Source organism: Rhineura floridana, chromosome 3 (assembly GCF_030035675.1).
Source record: "Rhineura floridana isolate rRhiFlo1 chromosome 3, rRhiFlo1.hap2, whole genome shotgun sequence".
NCBI classification, from domain to species: domain Eukaryota; kingdom Metazoa; phylum Chordata; class Lepidosauria; order Squamata; family Rhineuridae; genus Rhineura; species Rhineura floridana.
Window position 1 is genome coordinate 18,521,430 of NC_084482.1, and position 26,894 is coordinate 18,548,323.

The 26,894-nt window shown below is 43.0% G+C and overlaps 1 protein-coding gene across 2 annotated transcripts in view; it reads left to right on the forward strand.

Moving 5' to 3' along the window:
* The window catches only part of PFKM (phosphofructokinase, muscle), a 90,503-nt gene that overhangs the window by 5,694 nt on the left and 57,915 nt on the right, over positions 1 to 26,894 (forward strand). For both annotated transcript variants that reach the window (XM_061614715.1, XM_061614714.1), the window contains exons 2-3: positions 6,999 to 7,097; positions 25,499 to 25,572. In XM_061614715.1, coding sequence (XP_061470699.1) covers positions 7,007 to 7,097; positions 25,499 to 25,572 — 165 coding nt within the window. In that variant the 5' untranslated portion in view covers positions 6,999 to 7,006. The remainder of the gene's footprint in view (positions 1 to 6,998; positions 7,098 to 25,498; positions 25,573 to 26,894) is intronic.

The window sequence follows — 26,894 nt, forward strand, 5'->3', positions numbered from 1 at the left end:
CTGCCTGTTAAAGTCCGTTTTCTTTAAAGAAAAGATAAACGTGTCGCTGTAATCAGCTAGAGCTTGATGAAAGTCCGTCCGGCATTGCAGTTTGAACTTTCTCTCATAAATAAATGAAATCCAGTCCTCCCCACAAAAACAGGCTTTGGGGTTGATCTCTACGTTTCTCCCTGCCCGGGAGAAAATCTTTATCAGTCAAAAAGAGCGTTCTGACTAATTTTAAAGCTGAAAAAGCTTCTTCTGAGACGAGAGCTCGCTCAGAGGCAGCACAGGCAAAGCAACCCTTCCCGGAAGTCCCCCCCCTGCACAACTTTTAAAGATACAGAAGACCTCTTGGAGGCTGGGCCTGGCAACCAAGAGGTCTTCTGTATCTTTAAAAGTTGTGCAGGGGGAAGGGAGAATTCCACCTTGTGGTTTTTCCCATTACAATGTTGCAAGAACACCTGTACATAGAATCATAGAATAGTAGAGTTGGAAGGGGCCTATAAGGCTATCGAGTCCAACCCCCTACTCAATGCAGGAATCCAAATCAAAGCATTCCCGACAGATGGCTGCCCAGCTGCCTCTTGAATGCCTCCAGTGTCGGAGAGCCCACTACCTCTCTAGGTAATTGGTTCCATTGTTGTATGGCTCTAACAGGAAGTTTTTCCTGATGTCCAGTTGAAATCTGGCTTTCTGCAACTTGAGCCCATTATTCCGTGTCCTGCACTCTGGGACGATCGAGAAGAGATCCAGCCCTCCTGTGTGACAACCTTTCATGTACTTGAAGAGTGCTATCATATCTCCCCTCAGTCTTCTCTTCTCAAGGCTAAACACGCCCAGTTCTTTCAGTCTCTCCTCATAGGGCTTTGTTTCCAGTCCCCTGATCATCTTTGTTGCCCTCCTCTGAACCCGTTTCAGTTTGTCTGCATCCTTCTTGAAGTGTGGAGACCAGAACTGGACGCAGTATTCAAGATGAGGCCTAACCAGTGCTGAATAGAGGGGAACTAGTACTTCACGTGATTTGGAAACTATACTTCTGTTAATGCAGCCTAATATAGCATTTGCCTTTTTTGCAGCCACATCACACTGTTGGCTCACACTCAGCTTGCGATCAACGACAATTCCAAGATCCTTCTCACATGTCGTACTGCTGAGCCAAGTATCCCCCATCTTATAACTGTGCATTTGGTTTCTTTTTCCTAGGTGTAGAACTTTGCATTTATCCCTGTTGAATTTCATTCTGTTGTTTTCAGCCCAATGCTCCAGCCTATCAAGGTCCCTTTGAATTTTGTTTCTGTCTTCCACGGTATTAGCTATGCCCCCCAACTTTGTATCATCTGCAAATTTGATAAGCATGTTTTGTACCTCCTCATCCAAGTCGTTAATAAAAATGTTAAAGAGCACTGGGTCCAGGACTGAGCTCTGTGGTACCTCACTCGTTAATTCCGCCCCGTTTGAGAAGGAACCATTGATAAGCACTCTTTGAGTATGATTCTGGAGCCAACTGTGGATCCATCTGATAGTTGTTTTATCCAGCCCACATTTAGCTAGCTTGCTAATCAGAATATCATGGGGCACTTTGTCAAAAGCTTTGCTGAAGTCGAGATATATTATGTCCACAGCATTCCCACAGTCTACAAGGGAGGTTACCCGATCAAAAAATGAGATGAGATTAGTTTGGCAGGATTTGTTCTTCATAAATCCATGTTGGCTCCTAGTAATCACTGCATTGCTTTCAAGTTGCTTACAGATTGACTCCTTTCTAATCTGCTCCAGAATTTTTCCAGGGATTGATGTTAGGCTGACTGGTCTGTAGTTCCCCAGTTCCTCCTTCTTGCCCTTTTTGAAAATAGGGACCACATTAGCTCTCCTCCAGTCATCCGGCACTTCACCGGTCCTCCATAATTTTGTAAAGACTTGGCTGACTTTTTCTTCTCCTAAAGATACAGGATCAGTCTCAGGCCCTGAACCTGGCAACCCTAATAGATGATCACCTTCCTTGCAATTGCAAGATAGTTCATTTAATATTGCTTCTCAGTATCATTCTCTCAGTAAAAACTCAAGGACTGGGCTTTTTCTGAGCTAAGACAATGTTTCTTGGGATTATCTTGCACCTGACAGCTGTAGCTGTGGCTGTGCTAGGGAGTCACAGTGCAACTTTACTCCCTCCCTTGGGATGATGGCACTCTCCATATATTGGCAGAATGAAGGCCTGATCAATGTCTCCTGCAACACAATGTGGGAATCACTGGCTCAGAAGTGCATCCTTTGGTTCAGTGAAGCTGACAGTTTTACAACAGGTAATCCCCAAAACTTGATTTGCACTGTATCCAGAAGATGGCAGCAACACTTCTTTATTGTAAAGGCACATCAGCAACATTGGCCTCTTGTATTTATAAACAGTTTCTTCAAATACATACTTAGATTGTAAGAATTTCTGAGTGGATTTCAGAGCTCACCTGTGTAAGGTGACAGAATTTTGGGTTAGAAGCAGGCTGTGTGTACTTTGTGCCAACATAACACAAACTTACCTCTTGGAATACTATCGGAGCAGTAGAAGAGAGGTGCTGGTCATCATACACTTAGCATAATACAGAGTAAACCACATAATTCAGATTTAATTCTACATGGAAAATAATAAGTATCTTCTACGTAACACTAAGGATATGAAAAGTGCCAACCTTCATAATCATGCAACTCAAGAAACTTAATTTCACCATGATTATATGTTAGGAAAATGAGGACATTAATGTTATTTCATCTCAGAATTCAATTATGTTTGATTTATTAGAAACAAACTCTTTAGAACATCCGCAGAGGCTTATTATTATGGCTTATTTGAAACAACCTCTCTCAACCCTATGTTAGATTAATGTCCTGTTTGCAAAAAGAGCAGTGGAGGAGGAGAGATGGAGTTGTCCTACTGATGCAAAATAGGAAGAAGCAGGAGAGTTGTAATTAGAGGGCTAGAGCAGAAGTGGGGCCAGAGAAAAAACAAACACCATCTTCTCAATCTAGAATTCTATCCCAGTTTGTTTTTTTAGCCTCAGGTGTTGTAACAGACATTGCCTTTTTCATTGTATGTCGCAAATGTGACAGCTAGAAACTTGATCTATTTTAAATTTAAAACGTGCAAATTAGGAGCTTACCAGTTACATTGGAGGTTGATTTCTGCCAAATGGTAAGCTAGTGGCCTTTGTAATAAATCTGAGTGTGAGTGAGCCCACTGTTGCTCAGGATTGTTACACCAAGGACAGATGATCTTTCTAAAAGAGTTTCCCCCCCCCAAGTCAGTGATTCCCAAACAATATTGCAGCAGGCATGCTAGTTAACATGATGTGCTCAGACTAAATGACCACTGTTGGGGTCTTCTTGCCTTGCATCCTGTGAAACAGTCAAGAGTGAGTCGTCATCAACCTAGTGGTTGTGACCTGGAAAAATGCCTTGGTTTCCTAGCGATCATAGTGAGCATTCCACGACCAGTGCTCACAGAGTTAAGAGTGGTGGCAAAGGTGCCAACTATGATCATGGAGCCTAAGACATACCTTCCTCCTTTAAAGGAAGTTCAGCCAGAGATGTGGGAAGCACGATGGAGTGTGCTAGGTAATAGACTTGAGTAGCGGTGAGGGGGGCAGTAGAAATAGTCTGAAGTTGGGATGGGAAATGGAAGGTCTAAAGACTGGTGCCCTAGAAAAAGGCTTTTCTACTTCTTTCCCTGTAACAACTAGGTTGCAGCTGGGTTGCTGCATCTAAGCTGCATGCACCTTTCTCTATGAGAATACATACATCTTAACAAGTCCTGGGAGTTACAGACGAGCACAGTCCCTGCCAAATGTGACTGTGAAAGAAAATTGCACCAGCAAAACAGAAAAAGATGTTCTGCAGAAAGTTCAAAAATACCTGCAAAATATGGAAATCTATACATTTTTTTAAAATTAGGAATATTTGAGCTCCCTGTTCTGGAGGTAGTTCTAGGCCCCATCAGCATGATATGTTTAAATTAGTATCCTACCATTTTAAACAGTCATGGCTTCCTCCAAAGAATCCTGTGAACTACAGTTTGTGAAGGGTGCCAAGAACTGTTAGTAGACTCCTTCTCATGGAGCTACAATTCTCAGAGTTCCCTGGGCAGGGGGATTGATTGTTAAGCCACTCCGAGAACTGTAGCTCTCTGAAGGGAATAGGGGTGTTCTAACAACTCTCAGCATCCATGACAAACTACAGTTTCCAGGATTCTTTTAGGAAGGCCATGACTGTTTAAAGTGCGGATGGGACCCTATTTAAAAGGTGGAGACATATATTGTCAGATTGTGTGAGTACATATTTCTATGTAAACACATATGGAAAACTTTGATTATTTTTCTAATAAAGAAATTGAGATTAAAAAACACTTCCTTTAGTGCTGGCCCTACCATTAGGCAGAGTGAAGAAGAGCCACTTCAGGGGTTGATGTGGGTATGGATAGTGACAAAACATTGTAAGACAGACCTGATCCCCTTAAACTAGCCTTCTGCCCTTTATGTGCGTGTTGGAGGACAGTACCTGCGTTTAAGTAAGGCTGACTGCCAATCTGGTTGGCTTCTCTATGTGGAATGAGGGAAGGTGCCATCTTATTCTTTATCTCTGGCAGCAAAATAGTCCCCTTTCTTAAATTACAGTTATTTAAATCACAAATAAGCGGTTTCAGTCTCCAGTATTTCCAACCGATTCATTTAACTTTGATTTTTCATTATTCATGTAATGATTTGGCTTATTTGCAAAGTTCATAAACTTGCCCAGAGCCAAAGAGCTTACAAATTCTACAAAGTCAAGTGTAGGAAAAGAGGGGAAAATCCCTCATTGAATCTTTCATAATAACCTGCTTATTGAGCCCAAAAAGTCCTGGAGGGCATCTTTGTGAACATGACAGAAATCCTTTTTCACTGTCAGGGCTGTATAAAAAGCTTGACTTTATGAGTATTGGTTTCCCCATATGGTTTATTGTATTTGCAAAACTGTCACTGTTGAACTTTGAGACTTTGATTTCTCACAGCCTATTTGTGAAACCCATACTTTCAAGCTCCCCTCCCCCCCCTTTTTTTTTTTGCTATGGGAACGTTTTTATTTTTTTGGTGGCAGTGAGCCAAAAAGGTCTCCAAAAGACAAAAGATGGAGGTTTTGGTCTTCTAGTTTGGCAGTGTTCATCCAGGGGTTAATCCAGATTTTGAAGCTTTCCTGACTTGGCTGTCCTACCCTTATAGACCAGCATGGTGCAGCACAAAATTAGGACTGCAAGCTTTTAATCAGGAGGTGAATCAGTGAAAGCTTTTGTCGAATGAAAGTGGGGAGGGCAAATTTGAATTGGCAGTATGCTTAAAGTCACAGGGTGTATTCCAACTAAGTCATACAAGAGTAGAATCACTGAAATCAATTAACATTAGTTACTTAATTATATTACTTTCTGTGGGTCAAATCTTGAGTTTTATATGTTGGCATAAATTCAATGTTCTGAAGCTGTTTTGTTTCAGATGTGTGCTAAAACAATATGGCTCCTCCCTTCTAGCAGTAAGTGATAACGTTTGTTTAAATTATCTTCCTTCAGTGTCTCATGGATAGTCACCTATATTCATATTTTGGTAACATGCACATGCATTTAAAAGTAACAGATTAATAGTCATGTAAAAGGCTGATGATCAGTTTTAAAAGGGCTGTCACTTGATTAAAGAAATCTCCATTGATTAGTTTAATTTCAGACTATTATTTGGTTAAATCTGCATAATTTTTTTAATTGTTTAGGCTCCACTGGAAGTGTTTTTGGACTGAAGAGCAAGATAAAAATGTTTTCAATAAATAAATTAAAATGAGAAGAATAATACTAGAAAGGGAAAAAGCATTCTTTATTTTGTTTTTAGATGAATACAAATATAGTTACATCCTGTAATTTTTTATTTGTGGTCCGTGGACTTTAAATACATTATATTCATATTTGTATTTTAGATGATGCATAGATGTGTGTTGCAATACTGAAGAGGAAATTCCTCTTCTAAGATAATGCTTGTGGCAATACGCACAGCTATATGCAGCTTTTATAAGTATTTGTGTTAAAAATACTTCTGCTGGTCAATTAATTGGGGCTGCCTTTAGAGTCAATCAAAAATGCTCCAGTAAATTCACAGATTAATTAATGATACATTGCAGCCCTGATTTAAAAAATATAATTGGCTGAGTGCCCCAATAACAGTATATTTAAACATTCAGCCCTCAGTTTGTAATCCATTAATGTATCAGTGGTGAGACTTGATTGTAAGGTTGTTATACTCTTAAAAGGTGGGATTTCCAAAGTACCTAATTGTACTGACTATTGAGCTGAAGCTCAGGATCTTTAATAGTGCAATCCTATACATTACATAAATTCCATTGAGCTCAATGAGGAAGGCCTGTAGTTCAATGGTAGAGCATCTGCTTTGCATGCAGAAGGTCCTGGGGTCAATCCGTGGCATCACTAGTTAGGGTTGGGAGAGACGCCTGTCTGACATCCTGAAAAGTCACAACCAGTCAGTGTAGACAGTACTGAGCTAGATGGTCAATGGTGTGGCTCAGTATAAGGCAGCTGCCTGAGCTTCTTTTTAAAAATCTTACTTATATTCTCCTCAGACCTGGAAGCCACCAAGCCAGCACAAGCCCTCAGTGCAGTAGTTGGTAGCTGAGTCCTAAACAAACAAAACATTTAATAATGGCTCAAAGGGATGACTCCAACCTGAACCTCTACTGCTCATTGGTACTTATGACATCTGGCCATGGGCCCTTTAGGATTAGGTGTGGCTGACGCTGCACTGAAGATCACTTACAGTGTGACATTCTCACTTGTCATTTATTGGAGAGTAGGCAGAGTGTTCCCTTTGAAAGGCAAAAGCAGAGAGCTACAAGTAGCACTCCAGACCCAGCTGCAGCCTTTGCGGCAGGGCAAGGAAGCACTGAAGGCAAAGAGCATTTTTTCCATCAGCCTCTTTAAGAAACTGTTGTTGTTGACTTTGCAGCCCGAAGAATGTCACAATCACCAGTAAAGCATGAACATGCCAACACTATGGGGATTGGCAAGGCCATTGCCGTGTTGACGTCCGGAGGAGATGCCCAGGGTAAGTTTGCTGGTTGCTCCTCTGAATATAGTTTTTGTGGCTTTGGGGGAGTACCTTTGTGGCCAGAAGAGCTAATAGCAAAAACAATAGGGTGCTCAGCCCTAATGGGAGACACCATAAAAGGGTTTTGGTGTCTGGACAGTTCTTGGGCACCCAGATTTTCCCTAGGCTCGGTAAGATGCCTCAGACAGAACTGATCTGTGTTACAAATTGTAACAGGTAAATATGCTATACTATACAGCAGCAGCAATAACAAGAACAACAATAATTAGAGATATAGCCCCATGAGTGCTCCTGTGTACCCCTAAAATTTTCTCAGGGCCCCTACCCTGTCTGAACAGAGGACATATTTCCTCCATCATGCCCCTTTGTGAGTTTCCAAGTAGCATCTAACAGGCTACTGTTCGAGACTGAATGCGGGGCTGGATGGACTTTTGGTCTGGTCCAGCAAGGCACTTCTTATGTTCTTTCCCTTGCTGCCTCCACAACGTCTGCTTCTCCCTCCCCACCTACTCCCTGCTACCACCACTTAAGTCTTTCTCCCCAGCAATCCTCTCCTTCTTGCTACATGCCTTTTCATCTAGGACAAAATTTGCCTGGTAGATAGGCCATCCCTTGTTAATGAACCCAAAAATCTGAGAGTAAATAGGGAGTCATAGCTTCACGGTGGCAAAAATAGGTCAAATCCTGGTGGCTGAGTTAAGGCAGGGATGGCTAACGTGATGCCCTCCAGATGTTGCTGGACTACAACTCCCATAATCCCTGAGCACTGGTCATGCTGGTTGGAACTGATGGGAGACAACAGCATGTGTAGGGGCACTATGTTGTCTGCTCCTCACTTAAGGCATATATGGAGGTGGAGCCCAACAAGGCTGCAAGAATCGACTATGAGAAAGAGATGGATGGTTGTCAAAAAGTCCGAAAGGAGGGATTTTATGGAAGGCTGCTTCTGGCTTACTGCAATCCTGCATCCATCCACTGACTGCACAGCCAACAAGATAACACTGTACAACCTGTACTTCTATCTGTGGAGCGACCCAGTTCTCATAACCAGTGTGGCTGTTTTTCAAGCCCAAATGTCAGTTTTCTTCCTGGCACACCGGTCATTTGAGAGTGCCATCATGGGCTTAAATTAGGTTGGACTGAACTCTACAAGCCTTCCCAAAGTGGTCTGAGAAGAGGATATGAGTGACCATATTCTAGACTCGTGGTGGACTCCACACCCAGTCCAGTTGCCAGGCAAACCACAATCTAGCCCACAAACCACAGTAGTTGGGAACAGCAGACCAGGCATCCAGCGGTTGTGTGAGTTAGCAATCAATAGCCACATAGTTGAACAGAATCCTCAAGTTGGTGGAAATAGCAGTTTTGGAGCTGACCTGTGTTACACTGGAAGAGAATGTGGCTCACTGTGTTTGTTGCAGGCCCCAAGCAACATTTCACTTAAGCCTAGGAAAAAAACAAAAATGGGGAAACATTCTGTTGTACACAGCTGCATATAAGCAATGAAGAAAAAAATTATGTTTTGTTTCTGAAATGGCATAAGTAGCTTCGTTTTACAGAGGGTTTTTTCAGGTCTTTTTCAAAATCATGAATTACTTTACGAACTCCATTTTTGTAAGTGTATTGTTTGATTATAGAATTGCTAGGCAGTTTAATTGCCTGCTCTTTAAACTGATGAATTGGTTAAATTTAAATATATTTGCATATTTCCAAGACCTCAAAATGGATTACTTGTTTTGTGATGTTGCAGGAAGTGTAAGATAACTTAAAACATGAAAATTACCACTTAGAGATGGACAGATTACTCTATTCTGCACATGTTCATTCATAAATACATTTAATCTCATTTCTCCATTAATCTGGGATTTTTTTTATCCAAGTAAAAATGTGTCAGAAAAGCCTGTATTTAAATATAAATGTTATTTCCATGTACACATTTCTAAAACATATTTTATTGTAAAATATGCATTTAACATTTTTTGTACATAATAGTGGATGGGAAAAACCACAGCATTTCCCCCTAGCACTGTTATCTCATTAGCCTGGTTCGCACGTAACACTAAGCAAAAATATGGCTTAGCATGAATGAGCGTGCATTCTGGTGCATGGAGCAAAAATCATGGCTGCTTCACTCTTCCCCGGGTCCCGGTTTGGCTTAGTGTTATGTGCAAAACAGTCTAATGATTTGTCTTTCTCCAAACAAACCAAGAGCTATAGCCAAGATTTGTTCTTGGCTTACCGTACTTGGTTTGTTTGAAGGTGACAAAACACATGCCTGGGCTTGGACATCATGTTAAGCAGGGCCGGCTCCAGGAATGCCGGGGCCCTTGGGCATCAGCTTGCCCTGGGCCCCAGTGAGTGGGCGCGTACGTGTGCAACTGTGCACGCACATGCCCCCCCACACCCCCACCTACCTGTCTGCTGTCTTTTACCATTGCCCTTAATGAAGATGGCAGCCACAGTTTTCCTAAGGGAATGACGCCTCCGCCGCCATCTTTGTTGATGGCATGTGTACGTGCTACGCCATCAACTAAGATGGTGGCAGGGGCTTCAATACCTTAGGGAAACCGTGGCCACCATCTTCGTTAAGGGCAATGGTAAAAGACAGCAGACAGGTAAGTGGGGGAGTGTGTGTGTGGGGCCCACGGATTGCAGAAGGGGAGCGGAGGGGTGGCCCCTGTAGCTCCAGGGGCCATCGGGCCTGTGCCCCACCTGGCCACCCTTTAGAACCGGCCCTGATGTTAAGCCAAGATATAATTTAACTCCCAGTAGCACAGGAGCAGGGGAGGAGCAAAGTGGCTGTGATTTTTGCTCTGTGCACCAGCCCGCCTGATTGTTTATACTTACTTATGTTTTTGCTGATCGTTATGTGCAAACAAGGCCATTGTTTGAAGAAACAGCCCTCTTTAAGTTTTTTAAATTTGCTATAACAGCAGTTATAAAAAGTGTGCTCCTGTGCCACGACACTACCAGTTATACATTGCTTTCCCCAATTAAAATAGGACTCCACTAATTACTTAACTGAAGGGTTAGTTGATTAATCTACCAGTTGAACTGATTCAAAGGCACAGCCCTAATTTTTTGGAGAATGGTCTTACGTAAGCACCCTCCCTTTTCTCAGTCCTGTTACCTTCCCCCCCTTCTTTGGCCTCTGTTTGGAATGAAACAAGATCCAAAGTTCTACCTGTTTTCCACACCCCCTTTGTGTAGGTTCTGCATCGGTGATGGGGTTTTTTTGTGTGTGGGAAACAAGATCTCCATTTCTACCTGTTTCCTCCACCCCCTTTGTAGGGGCTTTGTTTCTGTATGAAACAAGATTCCAGTTTGTATCTCAGTGAGACACCAAATTAAATTCCTTTCCTTGCTTGGAGTTTGGCTTGGAATGATTTTTTTTAATATTACCATTAATACATACTTAATGAGCTGCATCTTGCTCATTCCATCCTGAGACCCTCACCACCAAACCTGTTGCAAAAAGGAAAAATGAGCGACAAATCTTAAGGATTGATACTGTTGCACTTGAGTAGAAGTGCATTAAGATTTTCAGCCTGCCTTGTTACGAATGCTCTGCCTTTCTCTGTTTCCAAAAGTTGGTGCAGTTCACTAGCTAGAAGGTGATGGAGGAGATTCTCTTTCCTCATTTCTTTCATTTTTGTGGCAGTAGGGTTGTGGTGAGCAACCTTTCCCGCCGCCCCCATTGAGGGTAGGGATGGAAAGATAGGTCAGTTTCAGTTCTCTCAGTTTCACATTTTCCCAATCTTAATTAAATTCAGCGCCACATTTCTGCAACAATTTGCATTTAAGAAAAACTCATGAAGATTTTCCAGCATTTTAGTGTGAATTTCTCCTAATAAACACATTTTAAACAGTTTTTACTAATGTACACATTTTTGCAAGCAATTTCTCTTCATATACGGCATTTTTGTATGTTATTTTCACTTGTGTATTCATTTTTATGCACACTTTCCATATCCATTTTTATAAACATTGTTGGGTTAGAGAGCTGCATTGCAAAATTCAAGTAAGGGCAAATTTCACAGGATGGTTGTATTTCAGTTCTCATATTGTTTCAAAATTGATAGATTTGGCTTCAAATGCAAACTGAATTGAATTTCTCACCCATCTCTAGTTGAGGGCAACATTTCCTCAGGGATAAGATGCTGGGGCCCACATACTACTGGTGATGAGTAGGGCTGGAACCAAAAGTGAATGGGGTCTCTCTCTCTCTCTCTTTACCCCCCTTTGCCACTCCCCCCCTTTCCCCTCTCCAACCCCATTACCCCTTCCGTGCCACCTTGCATAAAAATAAGCCAAGGACCACAGGTTTCCTACCACTGCACAGAGTACAGGGTGAGTTCAGGGCCCTTCCTTTTTTTTCAGATGATGGGTAGCCTAGGGTATGAGATTCACTTGAGACAAATTTGGCACCTTGTCACCTAAGGTGAATTTTGATTTAAAGTGTAGGGGGCTTTGTATCCTCCTCAGCATTCTCATAGCACTGAGTTTTCCTCAGTGGTAGCCATGTTCATAGCTTGTCTGAGAAGCAGTCACATGACTGGAGAAGATTTTTCTGGGTATGCAGTGGTGTTGGGTTACAGTCCCTCTCCTAGCATGGTATGTGTTGGAGCCAGCAAGAACAGCAGCCTGGCAGAGGGGTACCTCAGGCACTTACTTTAAATGTCAGCAAGTCAAAAATAAAATGTGCTAATCATCTGAGGGTGGGATCAGATACAAGAGAGACTTGTGAGTCTGGGTCAATAACACTGACCTAGTAAGGTACACATACACAAGAGGACCTGAGAAAAAGCAGAGGGGGTTTAAGAGTCAGATTATGCCATTATTAAGGCCCCACACTGTAAACATGTCACATATGTCATGAGTCCTCATTAAGGAATTGGAATGAAATGCAAACTGTAACAATAATTAGCACTTATGTCTAGTGTTCAAAATCCTTTGCATATGTCCTCTTTGTGAGCTAGTCTAGCCTAGTGACGAAGGGCCACACTAGATGTGATGTCTGTTTGAAATGGTTTGATGTAGATCAGTTAATCCACAGAGAAGCTAGTCTAGACAGCCCAGTTGCTGGCTATCCAGTCATAAGTCTGGAGTGATGTGGAGATGAAATTACAAGCACCTTCACTTTCCAAAGGTGACACGGGCATGAAACTTAAGACACAAATCTTCAGATACATCTGAAGTAATTCTTTGAAATGGCTGTCACCTTTTCATCTTCATTTTTTAAAAAGGTATCCCTTTTCTTTGCAAGAACATCAAAGCTGCCAGACTTTAATAGCAATTGACATTTACTCTCTTGAGGTTTGATAAATCCAAGTTTGAGACAGGGCTGTCTCTCCCCCTGCCCTGCCCCATCCCAAACTCGTTGCATCAGATTTTGTCCAGAACATCTTGGTCTTCCTTGAGACAAGAGCACTCATGTCCAAAGATAACCAAATTACTTGCAACTGGGACATGAAAGTAAAAACAAAGGGAAGCCATGACAATTAAAATTCTACTCCCTGGATTCAGTGGGCAGGTCCAGCCCAAGGTCTTTTGTTGCCTGAGGCAAAGGATGAGATGGCGACCCCTCTCATTCCATGTACAAAAGCTAATCAGACTGGCAACTGAATCTTACTTCCACACTGGTGATGGGATAGTGTCTTCTACTGCATCTGAGAGCGCTAAATTTGCTTAGCATGTTCAGGGCAGGCCATGCATCACACACAGATCTGTCCACTAACATCTGCTGCTGGAAGTGGCCACCTCACTCTCCATAATGGTAGGGCTGGCCCTGTCGCTGGGGAAGGTCCCACCAGGTTAACAATGGATAACAACAAAGTGGGTCTGAAGCAATACAGACAACCCAGCCTCCACACAGCTTGGGGTAGAAACTTAGTTTATTATTTATTAATTACATTTATACCCTGCCTTTCTTTTCATGATAGAAACCCAAGGTGGCTTACATATGGTTCCCAGGCGGTCTCCCATCCAGGCACTGACCAAACCTGACCCTGCTTAGCTTCATCAGGGTGCTGGCCTCATGTGCCTTCAGACCATAGACTATGACCTATTCACAAGCAGCATGCAGCCCCAACAGATTACCTCTTGAGGGAATGAGGCCTTTGACAGAAAAAAGGTTGCTAAAAAATGTCCTAGGCCACTGTTGCCTTTTTATTTGCTTCTCACTCATTTCTGTACTCACGTTATCAAACTCTCTCAGGGAATCTGATTCTGAACCTTGTGACCAAACCATCAGTTTCTTGCCCAAGAGATGTGATCCTATCAATGATCCCAATCAGTGGTTCCATCTCAGGCAACATTTCTGGAAGGCATCCACATCTCGCTCGTTTTGTATCAGTGGCATCACTAGGGGTGTGTGGCGGGTGTGGACTGCACCAGGTGACACCATCAGAGGGGGGTGACTCTCAGCTTTAATTTTTTAAAAAATTAAGTTTCTAGGTGGTCCGGTTCTCGAGATATACATAAAAACGTCAGCCGCCCCGTTAAATCTTTTTTAAAACTACTGTATAGCACTTCGTAGCTTTAACCCCGCCCGTTCAGGATTGCAGCCAATCAGTGAAGTGTTTGTTTGACCTGTGGCAGTGTCTAGTAAACCTCATTGCAAGGCCAGAAAATGGTGGTTCCCCCCCCCGTTTATCTGAAAATCTCATAAATTGGGTAAGTATATATATTTCAGTTTTTCCCCCTCTTGTGTGTAGGAGTCAGATCCTGGGCAGTGTTTTCAAAACCTTCCCAATACTTGCTTTTGCGGGGGTAAAAGCATTGCTAATCCCATATCTCCAGAATAAATCCATTGAATTCAATAGGATTTACTTTTGAGTAGACATGGTTATGAATGTGCTGAAAATCAATGGGACTTTGGAGTGAATGTAAAAAAGAATTGTGTTTGTGTTGTCTTTCTGTCCCCCCTCTCCTCCAGACCTATTTTAAGGCAAGTAGGCAGGGCTTACTTAGGTATTACAGTTTTTATTCTGTAGGAAACGAATACTGATTTTTTAAAAACTAATACTGATTTTTCTGCAGTGACCAGCTGGTTTGACAATAAACTATTATATGGGCTGTATGTATTTATACATCTGCAGTGTGTGTGTGTAGTCTTTCCAACAACCCTGTGAGGTAGGGTTGGAAACCAAGGCAGCTCACAACAAGAAATAAAGCCATTTAAAATCCAATAACCATAAAGCAAGAATAAACAGTTGGAAAACAGCCTAAAGAGGCATGATTCTGAATTTTGGGTTGGGTGAATGAAGTTTATTTATTTATTATTTGATTTATATCCTGCCCTTCCTCCCAGTAGGAGCCCAGGGCGGCAAACAAAAGCACTAAAAGCACTTTAAAACATCATAAAAACATACTTTAAAATATATTAAAACATCTTTGAAAATAATTTTTAAAAGCTAAGGCTTAAAAACATATTAAAAAGCAATTCCAACACAGACTCAGACTTGGATAAGGTCTCAACTTAAAAGAACAAGTTGAAAGAACAAGTTCCTTATCACTTGAGGCTGTAGTTCTCTGCACACTTCCCAGTTTGAGTAAGCCCCATTGAATACATTGGGACTTGCTTCTGAGTAAACAAACATCAGATTGCACTATAAATATATTTAAAGATTGTGTAATTCATAAACATATTTGATAGTCATGTTTATATAAATATTTCTTCATACTGTGTCCCAGTAAGTATTTGATTTCACACTATGGTTGTAGATGATTTTTTCCTCTACATTTTAAGTGTGCCCTTCTTCCTGGGGGTGGTCATGGTTCTCCATTGTTTTCATCCTGAGGGGAGGATAGGCTGAGAGATGGTGAGTAGCACATTTAAGGTCTTTTCACCTCCCCCCCTTTTTTTTATTTGTATTTATTTTATATTTCTCCAATATCTTCCCCTGGCTGTTTTTATGTATTTTAAATATTTTTAGATTAAATAAATAGGAAATCATAATTGTGAACCTCCCTAAAAGCAATTTACCTATCCTTATGTTTTGGCAAAGTGATGGTGTGAAGGCATGCTGGTAGAACAAGAGACCATGTTTGAGTCATGTTATAAGGTGTTTGAGGACTTTGTCACACATTACATTTTGAGACCTGTAGATTCATGTTGGAAAGAACACGTGCGTGTATTGAATGGTGGCTTGGGTGCTGTTTTTTCAGTCTATGCTGCATGCATAGCGAAGGTGATACATCATCTGGCAGCTAGCTTCATAACGTGAGAATGAAAAACATTTGGATCACCATTCACTTGTTTACTTTTCTCAATATTGAGACCACTTCATATCTTACTTTTTCATACACAGAAATTTAATCTTTGTATAGGAAAAAGTATTTTGTCAAATGTGAAGGACAGTGGCTGCCCAGTCAGTATAACCACTGTACAAGATCTACTCAGCCACTGTAATTACCTTTTTGTTTTGAGTGCCCTTTTGTCTGGGTCTTGGTTCAGGTGTGTATCCAACTTTGATGTGCTTATGGAAGGGGTGTGCAAGTAGTGCCCCCCCAAGTGTGGAGGCTTGGACAAACATTGTGTTATGGAAAACCAAAGTCTGTGTGAAAGTACATATTTGGGAATGCCATCAGTGTAATCCTAAACACACCACCTCCACCACCCTTCCCTGAGGGACTTCTGCCTGGCAGGACCAGGCCCCAGGTACCCAGCCAGCCAGGACTGATTCTTACCACCTGTCCCTCTTTGGAGGGATACATAAGCCGGCTGGCTGAGGTGGCCTGGGAGACCCAGTGCCTGCAGGAAGAAGAGACCATCGCCCCAAGGGAAAGAGAGGCTGCTGCTGCTGCTGCTTTCTTTTTTGCTTTTTTTATTATTTGTATTGTGTGGTTGTGTCAGTCGTGTGTGAGTGTGTGTATCTGTATAATGTGTGGGTGTCTGTATGAGTGGATGTTATTTGTTGTTTTATGTTGTTGTGTTGTATGAGTGAGGACTGTGTTGTGTGTATGTCAGTGTGTGTGTGTGTATGAAATTCTTGTGTTTTTAATATGTGCCTGGGAGAGAGGATTTTATGTGTAGTGGGGGGACTTTCGGGGCCCCCGATTAACGTAGTGACGGGTAATGGGAGGTATGGCGTTAGGAGGAGAACAGGCCAGGTAAGGGGAACTCGTCCCAGACAAGTCGTGTCTGTGCCTTGTTCCGGTTCTCCTCATATCCACAGGATTTCGGGTTGTCCTATCAGCCAGCTCTCGAATCTCCAAGTGCTGCTTTTAAATGCCAGGTCGGTATATAATAAAACCTCCCTAGTCCATGATGTAATTGTGGAGGAGGGCGCCGACCTGGCATGCATAACCGAGACCTGGGTGGGGGAGCAGGGAGGAGTTGCCCTTTCCCAGCTTTGCCCACCCGGGTATATGGTCCAGCACTGTGGTAGATCCGAGGGCCGGGGAGGGGGGGTCGCTGTGATCTATAAGAGTTCTTTTCTCCTCACCAGGCACCCTGTCCAGGCGGTGACTGGCCTGGAGTGTCTCCACCTTGTGTTGGGCCAGCGAGACAGATTGGGAGTTCTGTTGGTGTACCGCCCACCTTGCTGCCCAACAGCTTCCCTAGCTGAGCTGACCGAGATAGTCTCGGAGGTGTTGTTGGGATCCCCTAGACTTTTGGTACTGGGGGATTTCAATATCCACGCCGAGGCTGTCTTATCAGGGGCAGCTCAGGACTTCATTGCCGCCATGACAACAATGGGGCTGTCTCAATTTTCTACTGGACCAACGCATGTGTCGGGACATACTATTGATTTGATCTTCGCCACTGGACATGGAGATGGTGACCTGCAGGTGGGGTGTTTTTCATCTACCCCATTGTCATGGACAGATCACCGCCTGCTGAGATTTAGACTTACGGCGTCCCGTTCCCTCTGCAAAGGTGGGGGACCTATTAAGTTGGTCTGCTCCCGGAGACTAATGGATCCTTTGGGTTTTCAGAAGGCTCTGGGAGATTTTCCGGCTGATAAGACTAGTGCTCCTGTCGAGGCCCTGGTCGAACTGTGGAATACGGAAATGACCCGGACTGTTGACACGATCGCTCCTGCACGCCCCCTTCGATGTAGAGCTCATACAGCTCCGTGGTATACCCCGGAGCTGAGAGTGATGAAACAAGAGAGGAGGAGGCTTGAGTGTAGGTGGAGGCGAACTCCTGATGGATGCAATTATGCTTTGGTGTAAGTGCCTCCACTAAGTTGTACATAGAAGCGGTAAGGGCAGCAAAAAAGTGTTATTTTGCTGCCACTATTAGATCATCTTTATGCCGCCCAGCGGAGCTTTTTAAGGTAGTATGTGGGCTTTTACACTCTGGCCCTCAGGATACTACAGAGTCATCTGAAGCCTGCTGCAACGAGTTTGCGGGGCACTTCCAAAATAAAATCGCATGCATCCGTAGGGACCTCGACTCTAATGTTAGGACAGTTGAATCCATTGAGGTACCTAGATCACGGTCTTGTCCTCAGTTGTTGGATGAGTTTCAGTCGGTGCAGCTTGAGGAAGTTGACAAGATGCTTGGACTGGTGCGTGCAACCACGTCGGTACTCGACCCTTGCCCTTCTTGGCTAGTTAAAGCTAGCCGGGCTGGAACTGCCGGCTGGGCCAAGGAAGTGATCAATGCCTCCTTGAGTGAGGGAGCTGTCCCTCGTCTCAAGGAGGCTGTAGTGAGACCTCTCTTGAAGAGGTCGTCCTTGGACCCAGATAATTTGAACAACTATCGACCGGTAGCGAATGTTCCATTTCTGGGCAAGGTCTTGGAACGGGTGGTTGCCAACCAGCTCCAGGCGCTCTTGGATGAAACCGATTATCTAGATCCGTTTCAATCCGGTTTTAGGCCCAGTTTTGGCACAGAAACAGCCTTGGTCGCCCTGCACGATGACCTTTGTCGGGAGAGGGACAGGGGGAGTGTAACTCTGTTGATTTTCCTTGATCTCTCAGCTGCTTTTGATACCATCAACCATGGTATCCTTCTGGAGAGACTCGCGGAATTGGGAGTTGGGGGTACTGCTTGGCAGTGGCTCCACTCCTACTTGGCAGATTGTCTTCAGAAGGTAGTGCTTGGGGAACATTGCTCGATACCCTGGACTCTTCATTGTGGAGTCCCTCAGGGATCGGTTCTGTCCCCCATGCTTTTCAACATCTACATGAAGCCTCTGGGTGCGGTCATCCGGAGTTTTGGAGTGTGTTGCCATCAGTATGCTGATGACGCGCAACTCTATTACTCCTTTTCATCTGCTTCAGGTGAGGCTGTTGATGTGCTGAACCGTTGCCTAGCCGCGATAATGGACTGGATGGGAGCTAATAAACTGAAACTCAATCCAGACAAGACTGAGACGCTGTTGGTGAGTGCCTTTTCCGCTCAGATGGAGGATGTTCAGCCTGTTCTGGATGGGGTTACACTCCCCCTGAAGGAACAGGTCGTAGTCTGGGGGTTCTTTTCGACCCTTCCTTGTCACTCGAGGCTCAGGTAGCCTCGGTGGCTTGGAATGCATTTTACCATCTTCGTTTGGTAGCCCAACTACGCCCCTATCTTGGCGGTGACGACCTCGCCTCAGTTGTTCATGCTCTAGTGACCTCTAGATTGGATTACTGTAATGCACTCTACGTGGGGCTGCCCTTGAAGACGGTTCGGAAGCTGCAGCTAGTGCAAAACGCAGCAGCCAGACTACTGACGAGGACCAAGCGGTCCTCACATATTACACCTGTTCTGGCCCGTTTGCACTGGTTGCCGATTTGTTTCTGGGCCAGATTCAAGGTGCTGGTATTGACCTATAAAGCCTTACATGGTGTGGGCCCGCAATATCTAATGGAACGCCTCTCCCGCTATGAACCTACCCATACACTTCGTTCGACATCTAAGGCCCTCCTCCGAGTACCGTCTCACCGAGAGGCTCGGAGGGTAATGACAAGATCTAGGGCCTTTTCGGTGGTGGCCCCCAAATTGTGGAACAGTCTCCCCGAGGAGGTACGCCTGGCGCCTACGCTGCTATCCTTTCGGCGCCAGGCTAAAACCTTCCTATTCTCCCAGGCATTTTAATATATTTCTATGTATTTTACTGTTTTAATGTTTTAGCTATGCTAATATCATTTAGTATTATGAATTTGTATTTTATCTGTGATTTTGTTCATTTATTGTATTATTGTATGTTGTACACCGCCCAGGGAGCCATTGGCTATGGGCAATTAAAAATTAAATTAAATAAATAAATAAATAAATAAATAAATAATGTCGAACTTGCACATCACAAAATATTTTACAGTCATGTCCATAAGCACCAGGAGGGTAGTCGCCCAGGGGATCTTAGTCCCTCTGCTTTTTTGGGAGCAGGGTCCCTATGTCTCCAAGCATCCTACAGTCAGCATGAAAAGGGAGTGTGTCAGTCACTGAGAAGAGTCTTCTAATATGCTTCCTTGTCTTTTCTGCAGATTGGAGCCAATCAGAGTGAAAGGAGGTGAGTCAGCCACTGAGAAGACTCTTCTCAGTTGCTAACCTTCTCCACTTTCATGCTGATTGGCTCCTAGAGATGTTTGTTGTTGTGAGAGAATGCATTAACAAAGATCTCATTCTTAATCCAGGAGCAAAAAAGGGTGTACGTGGCTGTAACTATCATGAAGGGACCCTGCAGCTCTGAATTTTCTACTAAACAACTGATAAATACCTATGTAACTTTGTGTCTGGAGAATTATTATTAAGAATCACTTTCCATAATTGTAAGGAGGTGTGTCCACACGCATGCATCCCAGGCACCTAAATGAGGGGAGAGAGCAGCATAGGGACATACGCAGGTGTCTTATTCCAGGGGTTCCCAAACCTTTCTTCTACATAGACCACTTGAAAATTGCTGAGGGTCTGAAAGTATCTGAAAATTTACTATGGGCATATGCAAGATAATTAACTCTCATTAGTAATAAGAGCAAGAATTTGAGCTGTGCGTATGATATTGTAATTTAAAGGTGTAATTTTAATTTTGCTAGTTTTTTATGTCACTACTATTGCCATTACATTCAGTGATATATGGGAATTACAATTTACGAGTAACATTAGTACAAAAAACATTACTAAGGATTTTGTATGGTCTGATACGGGAGGAGGTCCATGGGGGTGACACCATGAGTTACCACACCAGGTGACACCAACCCTAGTGACGCCACTGTTTTGTATCAAAAGCACTTGTGCATTAATGGCACCAGGCAACATTTGGGCCTTTGCCGTTGATTAACATCTCGATCCCTACTTCATCCCTGCCATTCATGGTTTGCTCAGTTGCACTTAAAGCCCACATCTAGAGAGACTTTTACTTTTATTTGAGAGAGAGAGAGAATGTGATGAAATAGGAAAGGATCATCAGTACCCCTACCACAGGGACAACACTGAAATAGAAGGAAAAGCAAAAAATGCACATTAATGGGGCTTCAGCATGATAAGCTAGTTACAAACTGAATGCCACTCTTTGAAGCAGAACCAATGCCAAGCCAGACAGGGGTACTCCCATCTAGGCAAGAAGACATCAATTTATTTTCTGTCCTTTGTTTATCACAAGTAGCACTGTTTCTGTTCCACTGCAGTTCAGTTTCCAAAAAAACTGTTATTTGTCTTGTTGTCTGCTGTGATGGAATTATACACAATTATATAATATTTACATTAGTCCATATCACTCCTTTCAGTGAAAAGGAAATACAATGCAAATGGGGAAAAAGTCATGTATTTTATATCATTTGTGGACTGAAAAAAAATACCAATCATACAGTATTTTCTGGATTGATTTCTGTTCTGCACATAGGATGAATAAGCAAACACTGGGAATTTCTGCTCCCATTTCTGTTTTTGTAAGAATTCTCTGCCATCCCTATTCCCATCTACCCCCATCCATGGTGTGCTGCTCTGTAAATGGAAGTGTCCAAAGTTTTATTTATTAATTTAAAATGTTTATAACCTGCCCATCATCAATACCAAGATGAAGCACAGAATCTAGAATAAATACAACCAATCAAGTCATGAAATAAGTGACAATGCATACTAAAATACACCATCAAACAAACAAAACAGCTGAAAACAGCAATTTAAAACAATAATGTAACAAAAATGTAATGGCCTATAAATAGCTGTTAAACTGGTGCCAAAATTAGGACAGCTTTGGTACAAGTCATACCTGTAAGGGGTTTAGGGCTGTGTGTCACTCTATGTCGAGACTTTGGATCGGAGTCCTGAAGAAGATGTGGGAGAGAGTGGGGAGGGGGATTTGGAATTCCAGGAGTTGCAGCTGGGGAGTGAAGAGGAGGGGGGAGAGAGAGAGATGTCTACAGTAAGAGACCTTGGGATTCCAACGGCCGGGGACTCATCCCTGCCAGTTCTCACGCCTCCCCTCGAGCAGTGGGGAGGGGAGATGGAGGAGTCAGAGGGAAGAGGATACGTAACCCCTCCTCAGCCCAGCAACCCCGTAAAGAAGCCGGTGTCCAGTTTCCACTCACCCGGCCCCCCCGCACGGGATAGAGACATCAGTACCTCAGAAGGAGAGGGACCCAAGGATCCCCCCTCCCCTCGAGCTCGAAGACGGCAGAGGAGGGAGGAGCAGAAAAAGGTGGAGGGAGGGGGATCTCTCCGAAGGAGCGCGAGGCTGCGCGACCGCCTCCCTCCTTCATAAGTGATGGGGAGGCAGGAAAACTTTGCTCTGTCAACTTTCTTTCAACGCTGCAGGATTAGATAGTTAGGGAATCTAGTGAGTTAGATTAGAGGCTTGCATGAAGCGCAGTAAATTCAATGTTGTAATTTCCTTAATAAAGAAAGAATTAAACACACCCACGAGTTCGGTCATTGCCTCCCATCCTGGGCCCGACACTCTAGCTTCTCTAAGTGGGACAGCCCATTTACACTGTGGTGGAAGTGATGATGATATGAACAGGATGCGGTGTTTAACAGAGGTGGGGAGCCTGGGGGTTGAATGTGGCCCTCCAGACCTCTGTATCTGGCCTTTGCAACTTCTCCCAGCCCACACCCTGCTTTACACCCTAAGTGTTTTTATTTATTTATTTATTTATTTGTTATGAGATTTGTTAGTCGCCCATCTGGCTGGATAGCCAGCCACTCTGGGCGACGTACACGATTTTGCCTGACTGGAATGCATCCTTGAATCCTGATAATGCCTCTACCTTGTCAGGATGGTTTTTAATTATCTTTTTAATTATCTTTTTAATTTTTTAATTATTATTTTGTAAACCACTTTGAGCAGGGATTCCCAAACTGTGGTCCATGAGCTACATTTAGGTAGTCAGTAGAATGTCTGTAGCGAGGTCGGTTTTGTTCTGTCATAGAACTTCAATATGCTGATGACAATGTAATCTCCGCACATTCAGAGGAAGATCTTCAAACTATCCTAAATGTCTTTGCAGAAACTTATGAAAAGCTTGGCCTCTCGCTTAACATCAAAAAAACCAAAGTGCTTCATCAGCAAGTGCGAACCAATCCCTCTGTAGCACCATCAATCCAGCTTAATGGTGTGACGCTGGAGAATGTCAATCACTTTTCTTATCTTGGCAGCCATCTCTCTGTAAAAGCTGACATCGATGCTGAAATTCAGCATCGTCTGAGCTCTGCGAGTGCCGCATTCTCCTGAATGAAGCGTAGAGTGTTTGAGGATCGGGATATTTGCAGGGAGACCAAAATGCTTATTTACAAAGCCATTGTACTACTGACCTTACTGTACACCTGTGAAACATGGACCATCTATAAACGCCACTCCCATCTTCTTGAAAGATTCCACCAATGCTGCCTCCGAAAAATTCTGCAAATTACTTGGGAAGATAGGCGGACTAATGTTAGCATATTGGAAGAAGTAAAGACCACCAGTGTTGAAACAATGATCCTCCAACATCAACTTCACTGGACCGGCCATGTTGTTCGAATGCCTGATCACCGTCTTCCAAAGCAGCTAATTTACTCCCAACTTAAGGATGGAAAACGGAATATCGGTGCACAGCAAAAGAGGTTTAAAGATGTTCTCAAAGCTAATCTAAAAAAAAGTAACATAAGCATCGAGAACTGGGAAGCCTTGGCCCATGAGCATCCCAATTGGAGGTCGGACATTATCAAAGGTGCTATGGACTTTGAAGAAGCACGAGTACAGGGCGAAAGGGACAAACGAGCTCAGCGGAAGGCACGTCAAGCAAATCCTCATCGTGACCATCTTCCATCTGGAAACCTATGTCCTCACTGTGGGAGGCTGTGTGGATCCAGAATTGGCTTCCACAGTCACTTACGGACCCACCGTTAAATACCTTATCTTGGAATACAATCTTACTCGGCCACGAGTGATCTCCAATGAATGATGAGCATGTCTGTGAAGGACACTTACACTTAATTCTATTGAGTTCTATTGAATTCAAATTAATACAATAAAATACAATATAAGAAATAAAAGAAGCATTAAAAAGACAATTAAAAATCAAACAGCATCTAGGACAGCACATTACAATTGGTCCAGCAAGCGGGGGGGGGGAATTAAGTGGTCCACCTAAGACTCTTGGCAATTTTCAAGTGGTCTGTGGAGAAAAAAGTTTGCGAACCACTGGCTTAGAGGTTTTATTTCAGTCAAGCAGTACATTAATGGTGTTAGATAAAAATACAGATGGAGTGGTGCTTTCAATGTTGTGAGCCCAGCTCTGTGGAACTCCCTCCCTCTACAACCTTGATGTCCAACATAGTCGCCACTTGCCACATGTGGTGAAATGGCTATTGACCTGTGGTGAATTGCTTTACTTGTACCACCTATTTTTTAAAACAAATTTTTAAATAAAATTCTTTTATACATGTACCATTTCAAAAAAATGTCCATCTTCCTCCCTTAACACTCTCAGATTCGTCCTTGGGTCCTATACTTTTATCTTATTCTGAAAAATACAGAATTCATGCAAGATCCATTTCACTTTGACATCTACAGTTCTCAACTATCTCAAGAGCTTGTGAGGCTTCCTTCTTTGGAGAGGCACCTTTTCGAGACAGATATGATTTTACTTCAAAGCGCTCAACGTTTGAAAGATGATTCAGTTGTGATGATGTGGATTCATTTTAAATAAAAATGAGTTTGTAGTTCTAAGTACAGTTATTCCAAAACTGTTTTCAATTTTTGGTTTCAACATGGCTTTGCAATTCAACTTTTTTGTGATAAAAGTGGTAAAATCAAAATAGAGGTCGCAGATATTGGAGGCGGAGTTGAGATGTAGTTTGACTGATTTTATGCCTGATTTCCCTGCGGTACTTAATGAAAAGATATGTCAGGTTTCTCACTAATTCGATCAATAAATAATTCAAAATATTGTGTATTTTTCTAATCTCAAAAACAGTGAAAAACCTTTTTGTCATGTGGCAGAAATGTTTACACATTGACTACATTTTTGGCAAGTATGAAAAAAACTGCTGGGACACCTTTGCTCTAGAAGTCAGACAGGCATTGCCCCTGCTGAGTTTCAGACACCTGATTAAAACCATTTTATTTCAGGAGGCCTTTGTACCATGAACACGTCTTAGTTATGCGTGTGTTTTAATTTTTTTTTATATTTGTTGTTTTACATTTTTGAGATTCTACTTTTTGCAATTTAATTTGTGCTTTATATTTTGTACATTGTATATTTTTATTGTTGTAAGCTGCTTGAAACCTATATGGCAAAAAGCAGGATATCAATGGCTTAGCCTTAGGTAAATAAATAAAGTGCAAGTGTGTGCAGAAATTAGCTTACTCGACAAAGGTAAAAGTTACATGTATTGCTCCACCCACTTTTGCCTCTGCTCCCATCGCACCCACACCTGCAGAATGTTGCCTACCCCCATGTTACAAAATGGTGATTTGTGGTCATGGTGGTCTGATGCATGAGATCAGTTTGTCACATTAAGTCCATGGAGGGGAAAGAAGCTCTTCATAGACTGCGTTAAACCCTCAGTGAGCCTGGTTAATCTGCCCATGGCTTCTCCTGTGAGAACTAGATGATTGGATTAGACTCTCTTAGGAGGTGGTGAACTCTCCATCACTGAAGGTATATAAGCAGAGGTTGACAACCTTCTGTCAGGGAGAGTGTAGTTGCATCCTCCAATGTAGATCCTGCATTGAGCTGGACTAGATGACTTCCAAGGTCCTTTCCATCTCTATGTTTTTATAACAGAGCAAGGCAGAGCCCACCAGAAGTAATTTATTGTTGTTCATACAATACCACAGGAGGAGCAAGCATAGTGCCTGCCAAATGTTGTTGAACTACAACTCCCATCAGCCCCAACCAACATGGCCAGTGATCAGGGATGTTGGGAATTGTGGTCCAACAACATCCGTAGGGCTCATTGGCTTCTTCTGCAGTCCAGTTATCCAATTTGCTTGTGGACATCAGTGTGATCTCTCTTCTCCCTTTTCTCTAAACAGGCATGAATGCTGCTGTCCGGGCAGTGGTCAGAGTGGGGATATACACTGGGGCCAAAGTGTTCTTTGTTCATGAGGTAGGTAGATGTGGTAATTTCCTTCCTAAATTATGTCTGTCTTTGCTGAAGTAGGAAGTGCATTTAAGGCCTGGTCTACACATACAGCAGAATGAGGTGGTAGCGTGGACTGCATCACTTCAAACTGCACAGGGGGTATCATTTTTGAATGCACTCTCATGTACCAGTTTTTTTCAGATAAAACACACACATCAGGGCAAAATATTCAATCTTAGTCTCTTCCCTCCTATATTAGGTTTCTACTTCATCACAGGGAGCTTTTTATGCTGGAGAGTATTCACAAATGTGATCTTCTCTTCAGACTGAAATGGTACAGCCTATTTTACCACCTCATTCTACTATATATTATTTTATTGTTCTACTACATATGTCAATCATGCATTGTAATTCTAAACTGTAATCCTGGCTGACAGTGTTATACACCAGAAAAATGCTCTCTTCCTTCCCTGCCCATTTTGTACAAGGAAAACTTGCATGTGGTGTTAAGAATAAATGGTTCAAACTGCAGAATTGCAACATTTGGACATTTGACTATTTTGACATGGGCTGGAAATGTGCTTGCTAGGAAAGTGCAAAAAGAGCCATAGGTCAGCCCAGGGTTGGGGAACCTGCAGCTCTCCAGGTGTTGTTGGATTCCAACTCCCATCAGTCCTGGCCAACATGGCTAGCCCTCAGTTATGGGAATGGAGCTGAACAACATCTGGAGGGCTGCAGATTAGCAACCTCTGGGCTAGGCCACATGGGTTTGCATTGCCCTGCACTGGGGAAGGGGCTGTAGCTCAGTGGTAGAACACTTGCTTTGCATGCAGAGGGTCTCCCCAGGTCTAGCATCTGTAGGTGAACTCTTAGGTGCAGTGTTGATCTTCTGCCTTCAGTTTAGTGATGAGCACTCATGAATCCCAGGGTATCTGGTAGCATTTACCCTGTGGCAGTTGCCCATGCACTGTTTGCTTCCCAGCATAAGATTGTGCTAGGTCCCCTCTAGATTGGGTTTTGTATGTATTCTGCAATGTGTAATTGATGCAATAACAGTGCATTAGTGGTGGATTTATATTGGACTATCCACACAACATTCTGCGTTATTAGTTCTGCAATGCTTCCCCATTACCACATTACTGCTATCTGGAGGGTCACTCTTGCACTGTAGTGCAACAAAAGCAGGGGGTGGGGGAAGAACTCAGAACATCAGTGGTATAAAAAGATAGATTTCAGCAGGAAGCTATAGGACATGCACCAATTGGAAACGCGCAATATGTCCACCCTGAAACTTTTGCAGGCACAAATAGTATTGAAAGTATGATCACATATAACTGCCCCAATGA